This window comes from Sminthopsis crassicaudata, chromosome 5 (assembly GCF_048593235.1).
Source record: "Sminthopsis crassicaudata isolate SCR6 chromosome 5, ASM4859323v1, whole genome shotgun sequence".
In the NCBI taxonomy this organism is placed as follows: Eukaryota; Metazoa; Chordata; class Mammalia; order Dasyuromorphia; family Dasyuridae; genus Sminthopsis; species Sminthopsis crassicaudata.
Genome location: NC_133621.1, coordinates 63,807,853 through 63,827,952, shown reverse-complemented (window position 1 = coordinate 63,827,952; position 20,100 = coordinate 63,807,853). Strand labels below are relative to the sequence as shown.

At 35.5% G+C, this 20,100-nt stretch overlaps 1 protein-coding gene across 6 annotated transcripts in view; it reads left to right on the top strand.

The window, feature by feature from the left end:
- The window catches only part of MKX (mohawk homeobox), a 99,796-nt gene that overhangs the window by 20,712 nt on the left and 58,984 nt on the right, over positions 1 to 20,100 (top strand). For all 6 annotated transcript variants that reach the window (XM_074266998.1, XM_074267001.1, XM_074267003.1 and 3 more), the window contains exons 4-5: positions 1,981 to 2,134; positions 2,959 to 3,294. In XM_074266998.1, coding sequence (XP_074123099.1) covers positions 1,981 to 2,134; positions 2,959 to 3,294 — 490 coding nt within the window. The remainder of the gene's footprint in view (positions 1 to 1,980; positions 2,135 to 2,958; positions 3,295 to 20,100) is intronic.

The window sequence follows — 20,100 nt, the reverse complement described above, 5'->3', positions numbered from 1 at the left end:
CCAGCCACCACTCTAAAGTAGTACTGTTTTGAGAATGAAGAGGAAAAAGATAGAAGGCAGTTGTTGTTTAGTAATTTTTTGGTTGTGTCTGACTTTTTGTGATCCCACTTGGAATTTTCTTTGCAAAGATACTGGAGTGGCTTGCATTTCCTTCTCCAGCTCATTTTATAGATGAGGAAACTGAGGCAAACAGGATTAAGTGACTTGCCCAGGATCATACAGCTGGATGAATCTTTCTGATTCTAGGCTTGGCATTCTATCCCCTATATCACCTAGCTTCCCTTAAAAGGCGGAGAACCAACAAAAAAGGTTCTTCTGAAATTTCTATTCAAGATTAATTAGAACCTCAGGAGGAAAGAAGAAAGAAGGAAGCCTTTATTAAGTACCTACTGTGTGTTAGGCATTGTGCTAAATGCCTTATAAATAGTCTCATTTGATCCTAAATCGTTTGAGTATTGAAACTAAAGATATTAGGATTTGTAGGGAAGGAGAAAGCAGCTTCTGATTCATGTTCTTTGATCTGTGAATGATGGAAAAGAGTAAGAAATAAGGGGAAATGATGGAGTCCTCATTCAGAGAGATAAGCAGAGGAGAGTAATAGTAAGAGTAGTTATTTAGAAGGGAATAAATTGTAGCAAAAGGTAAGTTCTTTATTGCTATATTGAGCAAGGTGGGAGAGACATTGTTAGCATTTCTAAAGGCAGATTAGAAAAATAGATTAAAAGATGAAGATTAGAGGAAGCTAGGGGGTGCAGTGGATAAAGCACCAGCTCTAAAGTCTGGAGGACTTGAGTCCAAATCCCATCTCAGACACTTACTAGCTGTTTGCTTAACATCAATTGCCTCTAAAGGGGGTGGAGAAGATGTAAAGAGTAAATATTGAGGATTTAACTATTCTGGGCTCCTCCTCCTCATCCTCCAAGAAGTAATGCTTCCTAACCATTTGGCAGAGAGAGACAGCCATAATAGTTCATTTACTTCTTAAGTAGAAGATGACTTCTACAGACCTACCCACTAGTAAGCCTTTAAGCATTATGCCGATTTGTATGTTTATAGAAGGAAATCTAGAAAAATGAAGTTTTCAGTGCAAATGTTACCACCTAAAACCTTGATAGTAATTTAGGACTATATTCTGAAATAGAATTTGGCAACAAAGACACCTAATGAGGATTCCCTATGTTTCATCCTTTTTAAAGAACCATGCCATTTTAAAAAACATCTAATTTTCATTTTTCTTTTTTACTTATTTATTTTAAACAAATACAGGATAAGAAAAGAAAAACTACATTGCCATATGCACAGAAGAACATGAGAGGATAAAAAATAAAAAGCAAAAAATTTGTTTCAGCAATCTTCTTCCTGCCCCCTTAACACAGGCTTTCTCCAAACTTCTTTTCCTATCCCTCTTCCTCTTCCCTCCTCACTCAATATTCTCTACCATATCAACCTCTTCTATTCCCATGGCATTAATTAGGAAAAAAAAAATGGATAATGCCCAAATTTATATCTCCAACCTTAGCTTTTCTCCTGAGCTCAAGTGTCATCATTCCATTCCCATCAAAATCTACATGACTCAAACTGAGTTAATCCTATCCCTCCCCCAAGTCTGCTTCCTCTTGATCTCTATTTCCCTCCCAATAACCCAGTCTGAACACTCTAATTACTCGTTGATTGATCTTTTGTTGGTACATGCCATTTGATCCTCACAACAAGCCCATGAGAAAGGTGCTATAGGGATTATTAATCCTATTTTCAATTTGAGGAAACTAAGGTTCAGAAAAGGTGACTCACCTCTATATGATTACTAGGTGTCAGAGATGGGCTTTGAATCCAGGTCTTCCCTAATTCCTTGTCTAAACCTGTTTCCACTATTTTGTGCTGACTTTGTTGGATGCTCACCTTCAACTTGTGAGAAAATACAGGTATCAATGGGAAAGGTTTTTAAATTTTATGAAAGCAGACATTTTATTTGTTTTTTAGGTGTCAAACTGGTTTGCTAATGCAAGACGTCGCCTTAAGAATACGGTCAGGCAACCAGATCTGAGCTGGGCTTTGCGAATAAAACTCTACAACAAATATGTGCAAGGAAATGCAGAAAGACTTAGTGTGAGCAGTGATGATTCATGTTCTGAAGGTTTGTTGGTTTTTTTTTTATTTGCTCCTGGATTTAGAAGGTTACCTTGATTTTTAATTGTTTTTAACAAGTTAGTGATTTGTCCCATAAGGCCTATTGGTGCCATATTGGTTCTTTTTTATTGCATGAGGTAACTTTGCTGTTGTAATGTTATAAATGACCAACAGATTTGTTACATTTTCCCCTTGTTTAAGAAGTTATGTGTCAGAATAACACCCTCTGAAAAAGTCATTAAAATTGAATTAACATGGCAGGGGGGAGAGACATGTACAAACAATCTCTATTTTCATTTTAGCAAAAGAGTCAGCTTATTTTTTAAAAAGTAATTTTATTTATCTCAAGTTTTATAAATCCGTTTTCTCTCCCTCCACTCCTCTTGTTTAGGGAGGAAAAAACCTTTGTAATAAATAAGCATTATCAAGAAAATCAAATTTCCTCACTGATTATATCAAAAATACATATTACATATGTACACATGTATATTATATACACGTGCATATGAATACATATATACATATACTATATACATATGTATATATATATATTTCTAATTCTTTCTCTGAATTCTTCACTTCTCTGTCAGGATGGGAGTAGGATGTATTGTCATGGATCCTTTGGAATAATGTTTGGTCAGTATGTTTAGAGGTCTTATTTCTGAAAGTTTTAACTTTAACCCCTAAACACAAAAATAAGGTCCATTCTGTTTTTGAGAACTTGACTTTTATGTTTCTCTAATCATTACATTTCACAATTGAATGGTTAGGCAAAAACACACGTATTTTACTACCTGTATTTCACTACCTAGACTTTTTTGCCTCCCTCAGATGGAGAAAATCCCCCAAGAAACCATGTGAATGAATCGGGGTATAATAACCCAGTTCACCATGCAGTAATTAAAACAGAGAGCTCTGTGATCAAAACTGGAGTGAGACCAGAACCCGGCACCAATGAGGACTACGTGTCACCCCCCAAATACAAGAGTAGCTTGTTGAACCGCTACCTTAATGACTCTTTGCGACACGTCATGGCCACAAATGCAGCAATGATGGAAAAAACGAGACAGAGAAACCATTCGGGGTCATTTAGTTCCAATGAATTTGAGGAGGAGCTAGTGTCTCCATCATCATCAGAGACTGAAGGCAACTTTGTCTATCGAACAGGTAAGTGAATGAAGTTTTTTTGTTTTTCATTTTGGCCAGAAATAAAATGGAGCCTGAATTTTGCTATCTAGGCGTAAGTCTTGCTATTGTTGTTATTTTGCCTCAAGAAGAGATAGATTGTATCTTTCGATGCAATACTTAATCTGAGTAGGGTTGGGGAAGAGTGATATCTCAGGAAGGAGATACAGGTGGACTTTTTTGGAGAGTTGAGTTGACATTGGCCTTTTTTTGAACAAAGAGCTCTGGAAAAAAAAAAAAAAAGATATACAATGGAAAAGGCTCTGACCTGAGTGTCCATTCTTGTTTTGCCACTTTTTATCTCTGTTGCATTGATCAATAATGTAATAATTAATAATTACTCAATAATCAGCAATGATAACAACCTAAGATTTACAAGATAGTTTACATACATTAATTCACTGAACTTTCACAATGGGCTCATATAAGGTGAGGGCTGTAGGTATTATTATTTCCATTCCATAGATGGGCAATCTGAGCTTAGGATTCCTAGGTGATGAAGCACTCTGCCAATGCAAGTCTACACCCTCCCTGCAACTTGTAGTCAAAACAAATAAAGGCTAGAGGTGACTAGCAGAAAAAGGATTGAGATAGGCAAGATGAAGTTGTTGAGAAGGGTACCATAGGAAAGGCTGAAATGAGTGAACTTAACTTTCAGATAAAGAAAAAATTAAGCAATGGCAGTTAAAATTTGTTTATTCTGGTCCCAGTTATCCCTGATTTTTTTAGAGAAGCCTAATACCTTAGAAGGCATTTGCACAAGGGGACTTTGGGTTTGAATTCCAGGAAGTATAGTCAGAACCTTAAATCTGAAAAATAGTAAGGCAGAGTCTGCCCTAGAAACATGGAGGAGATGAGAATAAAAATAAGTAAAGGTAATGGATGTGGATGGATAGAAGTGAATTAGGGATGTGTGTGTGTGTGTGTGTGTGTGTGATATTCTCTCCAAGAAAAAAGCCTATGTGTTTATATGTGGATATATGTTCCTATATAGTTCTTAAGCTTAATACACACACACACACACACACACACACACACACATACACATTTATGGTTAATGGTTTTTGGAGGATGAATTGTATAGGTCAATTGAACTTTGCAAAACAGGTTATGTCTCACTTTCTGATGACCTTTCCAGGTATTTCATCCAGAGACCAATTTTCCATATTGAATACTAGAGATTCCATTTAATTGTTTATTTAGCACTGTATTTAGAATCAGAAAACCTAAGACTGAATGTTCTGCGATGGCACTTTAACGAGCTGTGTGAAGGAGAGAATAAAACTAATTGAAGGGTTCTCAACCTGGAGTTCCTGGAGTTCATGATCTGTTTTTTATTTTAACAAGTTTATTTTTAAATAATTGTTTTCCCCTGAAAACCGATATATTTTATTTTAGGCAATGAAAAAAACATGATTCTTGGATGAGGTCCATAGCCCCTACCAGACTGCCAAAGGTTTCAGGACCAATGGACTAGATGGCCAAAGTTTTTCCCAGTTCTGACATTGGGCAGTTTAAGGTTCCTTTAAAAAAAAAAAAAAAAAGACAAATCATTACATCATTTCCCCAGTATGCTTACTGTTTGGAAAAAGCATACTACTTTCAGAGGTGATAAAATATAAACTCTTAAGAACATTAGGCAATGTGCGTGCATTAGGGACTACTTTTTAAAGTTAAATGTCTAGGTCATTTAAGGTTTGGGTTTTTTTCCCTCTAAACATTCCAAATGCATTTGGTCCATATTATGAGTTAATTATTAGCCAAGTTTTATTTTTAAATCAAAGCATTTTTAGTTACATAAGCTGAGAGAAAGCAGTTTAGACATAAAAACTTATTTCCTCCTTCACATATATAACTAAATTTTGCTATAGTGGAAGAAAAAAAGTATTATATCCAGTGCTTCAAGACCTGCTTGTGAGATTTCAGATTAGAGGATAGGAATTGTATCATTTTTTGATTTTGTATTCCTAGCACCAGCACAGTCTGGCACATAATAGGCACTTAACAAATACTTTTGTTTATTAATGCATTGATGTCATATCAGAACCTTAAAGAGCTGTTTCTCCTGGAGAGAATGTCCAGTTTCTATAGGATTGCCTAGGGGGTCCTCCCTCATTCTACAGAAGACTACAAGAAGTATGGCAGATTTCCTTCCTATACATGACTTGTTTAGAAATTCTTTTGGTTTCCTTCTAGCTCTTGCACAAAAATATTAGAGATCTTTTTTAGGATCTCGATAACCCTGAGACATTAAGGCAGCTTTGCATAGTATAATGAAGTGTTCCAGACTTGGAGCTAGATGAGACTGGAGTGAAAATCCTGCCTCTAGAACTTACTGCCTATGTGACCTTTGCACAAATGACTTCACCTCTCTGAGTGTCCATTCTTTCATCAGTACAATAGAGGCAATATTCCCTGTATTAATATCCTCTCAGAATTAAATGAGCTAACAATAAAAAATAATAATAAAATAACAATAAAAAGCTAACATTTACATAGTGCTTCAAAGTTCACCAAGAATTTGACATATGTCATTCCCCATCCTACCTTTGACCCAAGCTTAGTCCAAAGAGCACAAAATATGGAGTCAAAGCACTTTGGGTAAAATCTCACTCCTTTTACTTGCTGCTTCTGGGATGTTTATACATATTTTTGCTTATTGTTTCACCCATCAGACTGTAAGCTCCTTGAAGTTAGGAACTTTGCCTCTTTCTGAATCCCCAGTAGCAAGTGCCAGCCTGGCATATAATAGGGAGTTAATATATGTTTATTGATTGATTGGCATATAGTAGGCACTTAATGTTTATTGACTGACTGAAGTTGGGCAAGTCACAACTCTCTGGGCCCCAATTTCCTCATATTTAAAATGGCATTGGGTCAGATGGCCTTGAAGGTCTCATTTGATGCTCTCATTTGAACCTTACAGGAATCCTATGAAGTATTCAGAAAATGTGTTCCCCTACTTTTCAGGGGATAAAATAATTTAGAGAGGGGAGGTGACTCACCTAAATGAGCACACACCTTCTGACTTTCATTCCAGTATTCTCTCACTTCCCATATATTACACGCCTCCTTCATTTTAGAGACACAGAGAGAGAGAGACACTACAGAGAGACAGAGATTGAGAAACAAAGAGAAAACAACAAGCAGCCTAAGACTATAGTCTTAATTAGAGATGTTACTGGAACCTACCAGAGCAGATGCATTTTTTTTTTACTAAGTTGCCTGTACATCTGAAGTTTGAAACATTTATGAGAACAACATCAACAGTTAGAAGTGGTTAGAATTAAGAAGATAATTGTACAACTGCATTTCTAAAAATAAAAGAAATATATTCACTCAGCATTTTGTTTGGGATGAAATCATCCAAATTGAAGTTTGCCAAATGCCCATGTAACAGGCAAGCTCTGGTTATTGTCCAGAAACATTACAAGCCACTTTCATGATGTCAGATTATCAAATTATAATTTTCAGATGTAAGAAGAATTGGTTATTCCATGAAAAGCTGATTACATGTCTGTGTAGCCAAGGAGCCACAACTGAACTTTTCAGGACACAGACCAAGCTTCAGATTTTACTCCGTAATCCCTGGGTGGGGTCCCTTTCCCCAAAAGGTGGCTAGATAAGGACAGATTTGTGTTTATATATTTTTAAAAAGGCCTCTCCTAGTTCCATCCTCCAGAGGCAGTATCCCACCCACATTCCTTGTAGGACACACAAGCCTAGGGGATACTTTGCTTTACTTTGGCTGGGTAATGAACCATTTCCAGCCCATCTGAGAACCAGAGCGGGTATATGCAAGGTTTAACACATTACAAACACACACATACAGAAATATATATACATAAACAAATATACATATATAGAAATATACATACAAAAACACAGAAATATAGATATATAAGCATGTATATATTTGTGTTTATATATATATATATATATATATATATATATATATGTATATATACACACACACATCTGTGTGTGCAGATTTAGTCTTTCCCAATTCTAACACCTTTGGCAGATCAAGTTCCCTATTCTCTGTTTTCTTTCAGAATTCTAAAGATTCCCTTGTGGAGCTGTAGGGCTCTTCTAATGTTATTGTTCATCAGCTCCCATTCCTATTTATTCCTTTCTCTAATATCAATTGGCAGCTCCTATATCTTACCACTATCAATTAACTATTTTCTTTCTCAATATCAACTATCCAATTGACATTAATTAGCTTTAAAAAGGTATATTTACTAAAAAGATATGGCAAGACCCCAAAATAAAAAATGTTTCCCCAGAATGGGAGTAGTGCCATTGGGGAGAGTGGGCTCAGACTTAATTTGTTTACTATTAAATAATTTGTTCACTTCTTCACTCAAATTCACTTCCAGCTGGACCAGGTATCCCCTCACCTATAAAATGTAGTATCTTTACTGAGTGTATTTAATGCTGAGTTGGATCTCACAGGTTATTTCCTTGGCTGCTATGCTGGTGACTCATTCTACTTGATTTCAGGATTCATGGCACTCTGTCATGGACAGCTATCATTGATTTTCTAATAGTTCCTATGATTTTTTGAATCTCACAAAGACTTGATTTTCTCTGTGTCTGACTCTCATTTGTCTAAGAGCAGAATAGAATACACAACAGAGATAGGAGAATCATGTCAATCCAGAAGAGGAGAGTCAACTAATGGCACAACTGCTCTCCCTACCCAGAGGCTTGCAACAGTTCTTGCCTCATTTGTCACCAGGAAAAAAGAAAGCTTCAAAGATCTACTTTTGTGTGGACACTCAGTTCTGGGTCAGCAATGAGGTAAAAGCTATGGAATAAGTAGATGGGAAGCTGCCAGAATATCTGTGAGTATTCTGAATCAGAAATTAGGGCCCTTCCTCCTCACATCATCTTCCATTTCTACAAGCATGTTCTCTAAGGCTCTGGGTAGCTATTCAGCATCCAAAATACTGTGCATATTTCAGAGCTGGGCTTGCATTGACTCGTCCCCCATTGCACTGCTTTTCACTGAAATTTAGCTTCCCTTGAAAACTGGATTTCTATTTCTTTCATCTGTGAAAGAGAAGTCTAAAGGATGTGAATTGTTAAAAGAAAACCTACCCACATGCCTGTACTTTTGAAAGCAAAAATGTAAATGAACTTTGAAGGGGGGATGGGGGGGAAGGAACTTTGTAGGACCTACGACTATGGGACCAGCTCAAAGCAGTCTTTAAGTATTTTTGACACACAGACAATTCTGATTTGAAGCAAGAAAGATCATTGTTTTCCAGTTATGTCTGACTATTCGTGACCCCATTTGGAGTTTTCTTAGCAAAGATAATGGAGTGACTTCCCATTTCCTTCCCCAGCTCATTTTTACAAATGAGAAAATTCATTTGCAAAAGGCAAACAGGGTTAAGTGACTTGCTCAAGGTCATCCAACTAAGACATATCTCCAACTAGTGTTAAATTTAGATCTTGACTCCAGGCACAGAGTTCTATTCACTGCACCACCTGGATACCCTAAGAATGCAGCCTATCAGATGACTATCACCTGCTATGCATTTTAGGGAAGTGGTTCCCTACTAGAAGTGGTGGGTAACCCCCAATATCAAACTGTGTTCAAAGACATAGAGAGGTCAGATATGAGAACTGGGAAAAGACTGAGCAAGTGTGCTTTGTAACCATTCAATGGAATGGAAAAGTTGGAAGCCATATTCCAAAGGGCTAAGAAATAATTTGTTGATGAAAAGAAGACATTAAATACAAAATCTTCTTACTAGGAACTTAGCAGTGAAAGATAAAAAAATATAAAAAAGGTTATTTGAGGGCATGGTGAGGTCAAATGGTCTTATTGAAGAATGAGGAAAGCTAGACATATTTATAAGTAGCTGAGAAGGAACAGGAAACTGAAGGTGAAAGACTGAGGAAATTTATCTATGGGGCAAGTTTCCAGTGAGATGGAAGGAAATGAGATCAAAAGCACAAGTAGAGAGGTTGGCCAAGAATCCTCTGAAACTGGGGCAAAGAACAGGTAAGCCCTGATCCAATGATACTTTGATTTGGGTTTAGGGAGCTAGATAGGGGCAAGACTGGATAAAGTTCTATAGTTCAAGTCTTGGGCAGGATCAAAACACAGAACCCTGAAGAGTATCAGGAAAGAAGGAAACTCTTCCTCCTTTTCACTTTCCTTCCATCTTCTCTTCCTCCTATCCCTTTCTTTGTCTACCATTGCTTCCTTTCCTCTTTCCCCCTTCCAAATTATTTTCCTTCTTTCTAAGTCTCCTCCCTTTACTTCTCCTCTCTATTGGCAAATATGTCTCACCCCATCTCTTAGGACTTCATTGAGACTATTAGCACATAGCTCAGGTATATAAAAATCTGAATAAGCTAGACTAGGGATGGTATTACACCATATATAATGTTGTTTTTATGAGAGAATATTTTCTGAATTCCATACAAATGACTTAAGACAAACTTTTGGAACATAATTGCTTGATTAGTTGGGGGTTTTCTGAAGTGTATAAATCATATACTTTTGTAAATTCAAACTTTTTAAAATGTACCGGCTGAGCTATTAAAAGAAATTCTATGGTAATCGTTTTGTAAAATGAATAATTTCTTCATAATATATCTCTGCTTATGTATATGCATACACTTGCTCAAAATATATATATTTCATTTGCTCCAAATTGGGGAGACCTTCTTGGAATGCAAAAGTGGAGTCCATTGCGAGTTACTAAAAATATTAAGCATTAAATGTGCCAATATTTCCTTTTGAGCATTAACCTTCAAATACTGTTCTGTCAATTCATGGTCCTGTACGTGTATTATGCACCCTTATTTTTAGTGAAAGAATTAAGTATTTTGTATTTGAATTCTCAGACATTCCATTTCAGGCATGAAAATTACTGGTTGGCTCTTCAGTAGAATAGAATAAAATCCTCAATAGCTGGCCCAGATAGTTATATTTAAGGAATACCATGAAAATTGTCATAGTCCTTGGTTCCATATACAGCATACCACTCCTCCTCACTCATGAATGATGTGTTCCACTTCATTTAATTTTCTAGATAATGGAAGTTTACCCTTTAAATACCAAGTCTTTTTCATACGAACCATTTCTATGGCTTCCAAGAAATGTGCTTCACATTTCTCTGCTTCCTTAAATAGAATAGACTCTAATAATTGCACCAATAGCATATAGGTACTCTTTCCTAGTATATAAATGTGCAAGTCTGGTCCTTGTCCTTAAGTTTACCATAGGGGACTAAGCAACATACTTCTTCAAGACCTCTTAATATTTTGTATATATTAGAGTATTTTTGGGCTACATCTGTAATTTCATTTGTTTAGAGAACTCTTGATAAGAAACTCCTATTATCTTGACAGATCTATCATGCTCTTTGGAGAGTTGGCCATGGTGCTGAGAAGTAAGGTGATTTGCCCAGAGTTCAGAGGCAGTATGAGGCAGAGTTTTGAATTCAGTTTTTCCTGACTCCTCTGCAATGCTGAGGATTCTGCATGTAATTTAACCTTTCGTTGACAAATCTGAGTCATCATTATGACACATGAGTCACCCATGGAACTAGGTTATAATAATGATATCCCTAGGAATTATCTAGCCATTTATTTCTTCACCTTGCTTCTGCTGCCTCAGATTTTTTCTCCCTTTCTGTTAGCTATCACATCACAGGATTTCAACTACTAGACTTTTATTGCTTCCAGCCATTTGTCCCAAACATATAGATCAATACGCTTAGTTTTACACACAGATTTACTCAGATATCCTCTCTAGCTTCACAGAAATCACAATGTTCTACAGTCTTCCTATGACTTGCTCTAACCATATTACAACAGACTTTCATTTCATTTCATGAAATTTCAATTCATGAAATGAAATTTTCATTTCAGGGGGTCCCTACAGCCTGTCATACTAAGCCTTTGTCCCTTGTACTGGCATTCAATCAAAAATTATAATGTAGGGAAGTCTTTAAATGAGATATCTTTTGGGGGAAGAGGGATGAAGTTATTTTTTTAAGTAACAAAAATGTGTTTTCTCTCATCCCCTTCCCATTAAAAAAAAAAAAAAAAAAGGAAAACTAAAAAATATGTTTATTCATGCAAAATAAATTCCCACACTGGCCATGCGCAAAAAAAAAAAAAAAAAATTCATGTGTCATTCTATATCCTGAGTCTAAAACACCTCTCCCAGGAGGTTAGTAGTATGTTTTATCATCAGTCATTTGGAATGATGATTGGTCATTGTGTTATTCAGATAAGCAATGCATTATTAATGTATCCAGACAGACTAGAAAATCCCAAGTGATATAAAAAGCCTACAGTTTAGGAATAAAAGTAAGTATATCTCAAAAATCAAGCACTGTGATCTACAGCTTAATTCGAGAAAGAAAACTATTAAAAATTAAGATAAATCTCAAAAAAAACCCACAGCAAAATACAAGCAAAAACTCAGAAAAAAAACAATAAAATCTCATGAATCTTCCAAAGATTGGCTTCATAATTTCTAATATTCTGAGTCTTATTTCAGGGCACTTTTAAAAAAGTTGTCATGTCTGCATGTCCTGGTCTCATATGAAAATGAACTCTAATATTCTGAGTCTTATTTCAGAGCATTTTTAAAAAGTTGTCGTGTACACATGTTCTGGTCTCATGAAAATAAACTCTGATTCTTCAGAGGGATATCGAAAAGTTTCCCCCAGGCCTTTGAGAGAACATATATGCTAAAACAGCATAACAAGAGTGATTGGACCCAATGCTGGAATCAAGGCAGTAAATATGAAAGGATAAGGAACCTACAAAAGTTAGCATTTTTTTGAAAGAAAAAAAAAAAAAGTAAGTGCTTAGAAATGTTGAAACAGTGGTTATGTTTCTATGCCTCCAAGTCTTCACAGTTTGGCCGTTGTATATGAGTAAAACAATTGTTGGCGATTTTCTGATAAATTCTGTGCATTTCAACGCCTTCTGCAGTGGCCACATCCCTTGTGCAGTTTTATAGTGGGGCCGTTCATGCCACTATATTTAAGACTGTGTCAGTGTTTCCATTAAGAGACTTTTTCATTCCCTAGGGCTTCTAAGTCAGTCGTAAAAATTCAAGCCAAGTGCAAAGCTGGCACAGAAAGGGGTTTATTCTCCTTCTGTGTGTAGGACATTTAAGTGGGTAACTCCCAGTAACACTGAATTGAGTTAGTTTTGTAAACCCGCTACACTGAGAGGTGACCAAATAAACTCTTCAAAGATGTCCTCTGCCTGGGAACAGAAACTCTGTGAAAGCATTTTTCCTGTCAGGGAAAACAGCAAGGCATTCCCTTCATTGGTCATGGGAGTATGTTTTCTTTATTTAGTTTGTAGCTGTTTTTTCCTCTCTGTCTCCCCACGTTGTTTCTAAAATTAAACAAGAATTTCTCTAGGTGAAAATTGGTCTTGTAGTCGCAAAAATACTCTTAAACCCAGGAAAAATCTGCGTCTTGTTCCAGACTAGAGTTCTGATATTTTTAAATTATGGAAAGTTGTATTTTTGTTTACAATTGGAAATGATATAATTTATAATTACCTTAGCCCAAGTCTTAAGGAAGCAGAAAAAAGGGACAGTTTTCATTAATTTGTCCATTTTTAAAAATAAGACTTGACAAATTCTGTAATTGTTGTTTATATGAAGCTTGGCGTATTTAAAAGACAACTGAATAATAGCTCTTTTTTCCAACCTCTCTCTCCTTAATAATAGCTTTGGTACCTAATTACTAAAAAAAAATAATTAGACCCACAGAATGTGAGTTTTAAAAGGACTTCTGAGATCATTTTGGCCAAGCCCCTCACTTAACAGATGAGTAAACTCATGAAGAGTTTTATGATCACATATATTACATAATATATAATGTATTATGTTAGAAATTTATAATGGTTGTTTTGATATACTGATTTCTTAATTCATTGGATGTATGATCCTTACTCTGGGATACTTCACATTGCTTTACTTGCAGAAATTAGTGGTTTCAGGTGCTTACTGATGCATGCTTAAGTATATTTGATCCACAAATTCAGGATTAGGGAAATTTTGAGAGGGTGAGGGCAGGTGAGCTTTTTTGTCATTCCCTTGTTTCATTCTTACAGCTGAAGAGTTCTTGCAAGGGCTAAAGTGTGGCTCCACTTTGTAGTCTATAAGAGTCTATAAGACAGTGCCTGAGGATTTACAATTGGTTTTAAAAAGGGGAGGTGAAATAAAAACGGTTTGAAGACTCCAATTCAATTTGACATATATATTAACATTCTTGATAGCTGAGCTTGACATCAAAAGAAAAAATCCCTCTGTCTACTATATGCTGTAGGTGGAGATTTTTGGATTCTTCCCAGAGGTCTTGGGCTCAAATTCTGGGTTTGATATTTTACTATCCACATGCCTTCAGTGAAATCCTTTAGCTTTTCTGGGCCACCATATCCTCCTGTATTAGATGGGGCCATTGGGCAAGACAATCACCAGGTTCCCTTTGGGTTCTTAGACCTATGAATTTTTTGCTTGCTTCTATTTTGAAAAGTTGGGAGCTGGGCATCTAGGTGGCGCAGTGGATAGAGCACCAGCCCTGAAGTCAGGAGGACCTGAGTTCAAATATGACCTCAGACACTTAACACTTCCTAACTGTGTGACCCTGGGCAAGTCACTTAACCCCAATTGCCTTTGCCAAAAAAAAAAAAAAAAGTTGGGAACCTCCCATCCATTCACTATGGAGCCTCCTTGTGGGAAGGATAAAAATGTGTTAGAGATTATCATCAGAAATTGATTTTAAAAAAAATCAGTGTTATTACAGGTCTGTCTTATTCCTGGAACTAAAAAACTGTATTTAAAACATTGATGGAAGTTGGGAGCTTATTTTGCTCTAAGTATTTTTGCCCAGGTCTACACTGTCTCCTAGATCTATACCCAGGTCTTGACATCCAGCTAGGGCAGAGAAGGACTGTTTTAAAGACATCATGCACTGACTTCCAATATTTACAGACCAGTAATCCCAAAGCAGCTCATCCCTCCCCCCTAAATTCTGTATTTGGCGTAACCTGGATAAGGTGGTCAAAGCAAGTGACTGCTCACAGAGAAAATGTATGTGCTTGTTTTGTATATTTAGGACAGATGGTTGATTTTCCCCTCTTAAAAATAGGAAAATCTGTGATTTTGTCAAATGGGGAATTCTTGGTATGGATCTTCCCTTCACGTCAAATACAGAAGCAGTGTGTGAATCCACCAGATCTTCTTGACCTGAAGCTTGGCTCTCTATCCATTGTACTACATTGCTCCTTTGTATAAACTTTAAAGGGGAAAAAAAGGAGCCCTGCTTAATGCAAAATAACGGTTTCTTCAAAGAACTATTTCAATACAAAGTGGAAAAATAAGCTAAAATAACAGATGTAATCATAAAGAAAAGGAGGAATGAAAGGTACAAACCAAAAAAAAATATTTAAAAGGTAGCATATCCAGAAAACATATTTTGTTTTTCTGATGTTTCACCTGGTGGTCTGGATAGTGGAAACTTCCTTCCCTAGCCAGAATCTCAGGTTGGGATGAATAGATCCATCTAGCAATGTAGCAGAACTATTTCAAGTCAGATTGCCCCATCCTGCCAGAAGTGTCACGATGACCCTAAAATATGCCCCTCCCTTAAGCACCAAACTCTGGGATCACTCCCTCAAACTTCCCCTCTCCTGATTTAGACAACAGACACATAGAAGGCATGGCAGTATTCTGGCTCATCTGTCCCATGGCCAAGAGAGAAAGGATAGCTGGCTGGCAGAATCCAGAATTCCTTAAATGTTACTATGTCTTACACTTCTAAATGTAAAATCTCTGGCCAGGATGGAGCGCTGGGCCAAGTGCATTTGCTGGGATGTCTCAGCAGAGCGCAGAGTGAGCTGCTTGCAATATCAGGGTAGAATTAGTTGGTCTGCACTTCAGGCAGAGGGATGAGTTGTTTTCCCTCCTTCATTGTTGTCTTGGTCACCACAGTTCTTTCATTCTTTCCTCTCATTATTTTCCTTTTAGTCCTTCAGTCCCTCCAGCTGGACTGAAAGGAGAAAAAAGGAGTCCTTTCTCTCTATACCCTTGTCTGTGTGGAGGTCTCTGCCCTTCCCAGAGCAGGTTATTTTTGTCCTTTTAAAAAATCCTTGAACAGAAACATCTCTGTGTAGCTAAAATATTTATTTTCTTTCAGAAATCTTCGTTTATCTATTTCCCACCAGAAATTTGAAACATTTTTTGAGCTGCTGTCAGGAATAATTCTTTCTCTCCTTGCTCCACCTTCAAATATACTGAAAAGAGAACTATCCCAACCCTTGAAAAAATAGACCCCAAATCTCTGAGAGTTTGGAGAAGTGATGGGGATGTTACATAATAATTATTAAAGTAACAGGAAAATCTGTGTTTTGGTTAAGCAAACCTTCCCTCTCATTAAGCAAATGTCAAAAACTTGGTGCCAAATATAAAAAGTTGGTGATTATGACCAAATTATGCAGGTATTTTTTTCTCCTACAGAGCATATCGTGGTGAGATCCTAAAGTGGCCTCAACTGGTTTCCTATAGGAAATGCATATTTCTCCAACTTTTTTTGTCCCTGGAGTGAAATGATCAACCAGCCAATCTATCAATTAATTTAAAAATATTTTTTAATTGACAGAACTCTGGTAGACATTGGGAGTATAAAACAGTCCCTTTCCTCAAAGAGTTTCTACTTTATAAAAGAGGAGAAAATATCTCTAAAAATGATGATTATTTTGATTTAAGCATAACTGTAATAAATAATCTCTCCTTTATTTTAGAATAATGGTTGACTTTCACAGATATCTATTCAAAAACCAAGGAAAAGAAAAATTTTAATTTCTTGTATTAGTTCAAACTTTCATGTAGGGCCTTAAATCTTCATGTCATAATTTTTTCATCATCAAGAATAATCTGAGTCACCTTCACAGGCTAAAACTTAGCAATTTAATTCTACTAGAATTGTCTTATTTCCAGAAATTAGGATCTAATTATGAGGCATAGCATAGTATAGGAAAAGACAATCAATTTTATATTTGAATCAAGAGTCCCTGATTCAAGCTCTGCCTAGGACTGGTTATGTGATTCTGTAAAAGGTCCCTCTATCCCTCTGCCCCACAATTATTCTCTAAGATGCTAAGTTTTAGAGTAGTTGCTAGTCTACAATGGGAAAGCGACTTTTCTCATCAATGAAAGTGGGAGGGGGGAGGTTCTTACTTTAAGAGTGCTAAGACAGAATTAGAAGAGTTCTGTAGTAAATTGTTGGATCTAGAGTCAATAAGAACTGATTGAAAGTCTTCTCTAACTCTTCCTATTTTTGTGACCATTGACAAAAATTATTTAATTTTCTTGGAACTCATTTGTGGAGTTAGTAATACCTATAGAAGCTATCTTGCTATGAGAGTCAAATGAGAAAGTGTGGATTAAAGTGCTTTAAAAGATATAAGGTGCTACATATATGTCAGTTAATAAGAAGAATTAAGGAAGCATGCAGTCAAATCCAACTAACTTCTATTTGGGTCATATCCCCTCTCTCAAGTATGGAGCTTTTGCTAAGAGCTGGCATTTGTAGTCACGTTCTCCTTCTACAAGCCTTATATTATCTTGTGGTCCTTATATTATCTTGTCTCAGGATTATTATTGCTATTTTACAGATGAGAAAAAATGAACTGAGAAGTTAAATTGCCTACTCATAGTTGCAAAATTAAGTAAGTGAGAGGCAATGCGGTATAGTAAACAGTATGCTGAACATGGAGTCAGGAAGACCCGATTTCAAATCCCCATTTGCAAGCTTTTTGACGAAGTGACCTTAAGCAAGTTACCTGTACTCTGGGGTTCTCAGTTTTGTCATCTGTATAATGGGGATCATAGTAATACCTTCCCCAAAAGATTGTTGTGAGGTTTTGAATGAGATAATTTATATAAAGTGCTCTATGAAGCTTAAAGCATTTTATAAATATGAGGTATCATCATCATCATCTTATTCTTGTCCTTTTTGAGAGTGTAAATAAAAAGGATTCTGGCATAAGTCATTACTCTAGAATTACTTTGTTATATTACTCAGGCAGATAACATGATTACTTTTTTGTATTGAGTAAAAGTATTAGCATTTAAGCTCATTTTCTATTGAATCACTGAAAGTATCTTCAGGAATGAAAAGGACAGATTCCCATATAGTCTTGGATTCTCGGTCTAGTTCTACATGTTTTGAAAACTTTTTATTTCATGATGGATATTTAGGATGGCGTTATGATGTGATGATGAGGACGTTTCTTATTGTTATCTGATCCTTCTCATTTTTTTAATGAGAAAGTCCTGGTACAAGTTGCTACCTTACTATTATTCAACATTCTACAATCTATTACACAGAATAAAACGGGTGATTTTATAGTTGACTGACAATACTAGGAATTTATTCTCTGTCAGCTCACTGAAAGCATCCTGTATGGTTGTTATTGTTATTGTTGTACTATTTGTAGTCAAAGCAGGGAAAAATTAGATCTCATCTGATTTCAAGTACAGAATTTCCTCCAATATAGAATTATGCTGATTGATAAAAATGGGTCCTGTGGTATCAGAGTTAAAAATCCGGAGGAGGAGAGGAAGCAGGGCACCAACTAGATCACTGGCTGAGGGTAGCCACAAGAATGACAGGTAGAGCCAAGGTGGATGCCAGAAGTGAAATCTGACATAAAAAAAGCAGAAGGATGGGATTTACAGGAGAATTCTACCAAATTTTGAGTCCTACAATTCACAAATTATTCTCAAAAATTGATAAAGACCCTTCCTAGAATCCTTTTATGAGACAAATATATTATAGGCCAATTTCATTAACAGACATTGACTTAAAAATTTTAAACAAAATCCTATGAAACATTGGAATCAGTTTGGATTGTACAAGGAAGGTGGATATGGTTCAACATTATGAAGACAATCAACACAATTAATCATACTAAAAACAACCAAAACTGCACAATCATCTCAATAAATTCAGAAAAAGCCTTTGACAAAGTACAATACTCTTTTATGCTAAAACCCCTCCAAAATATAGGCATAGAAGGACTTTTTTAAAATATTAGAAAAAGCATTTATCTAAAGCCAAAGGCAAGGATCAAGTCTATTGGGTGATACACTAGAACATTTTCTAACAAATATGGTATTAAAGCAAGAAAGCCCACTCTCCCTGTTATTACTTAATCTAGCAATAGAAATATGAGAAGAGACAGGAATTAAATTAAGAGGAGATAAAATTCTTCCTACTTATTGTTAATATGATAGTTTGCTCAAAAACCTTAAGGAATCAGGAAAGAAACTAATTGAGAAAAATAATAGCTTTAGCAAAGTTGCAGGCTACAAAATAAATCTTCAAAAATCAATAGGATTTCTATATAATAACAATAAAACACAAGAAGCAATACTATAAAGATAAATTCCATTCCGAATAACTACAAAAATGCAAAAAATATTTGAGGTTTAACCTCTCAAAGTGCACAAAAGAGTTGACTAGATTCAATTAGAAAGTACCCTTAAATAATTTTTTTTAAAATCTGAATATCTGGAAAAATATTCAGTGCCGATGGATGTCTTCTCAACATAATAAAAATGGCAATTCTATCAAAATTAATTTATACTTTTAATGTTATACCAATCAAATTACCAAGGGGATAATTTGAAGAACTTGATAATATAATCACAAATTCGTTTGGAAAAACAAAAGATCTAGAATATTAAGAGAAATAATGAAGAGAAGTAATGAGGCATAGCACTTCCAGATGCCAAACTACATTATAAAACAATGATCATCAAAAACATCTGGTATTGGTTAAAATGTAGAAAGATTAATGAAACAGCCTAGACAAGAGAGATGCAGAAAAAAAATAAAACAGTAACAAAATGTTTGATAAAGTGGAAAACAAATTACTTAGGAAAAAAACCTCACTCTTTGTTCATAATTGCTGTCTAAACTGCAAAGCACTCTGGTAGAAGTTAGGCTTAGATCAACATCTTACACCGCATACCACAATTAATTCTAAATGATTGTGACCTGACTATGAGAAATTATATTACTAAAAAAATATAGAAGAGAAATGAATCATACATCTCTCACATCTATGGTAAGAGATGTGTTCCTAACCAAATAAGAGGTAGAGGGAATTATAAGAAATGAAAATATTTTTGATTATTGAAATTGAAAAACTTCTACCCAGAAAATATTAATGCATCTTGGATAAGAAAGGAAATATTCAGATGGGAAAACTAATTGTATATAATTTCTCTATTTATATACAAGGATTTGGCACCTGAGATATATATATATGTATATACACATATACACATGTGTTAATATGTATGTATATGTGTTTATATATAGATATATATGTTCCTTAATATGTCAAAGATATGACTAAATAATTCTCAAAACAACTGCAAAGTATTCACAACCACCTGAAAAAAATATTCCAAATCTAATAATAAAAGAAATGCAAATCAAAGCATCCTGAAGTTTTACCTCATGTCCTAAAAATCAGCAAAAATGACCAAAAATGGCAAGTCAGTGTTGGAGAGTTGGTGGAAAGATAGACACACTAATCAATTATTGTTGGTGAAGTTGTAAAATGATACAACTATTTTGGAAAGCAGTTTGGAATTATGCAAAAAAGTTACTAAAATGTCCTTGCCCTTTGAACGAAAGACTGCATTACTGGTTTTGTACTACAAGGAAGCCATCAGTTTTTTTTTTTAAATCCCCATATATTCTGAAATAT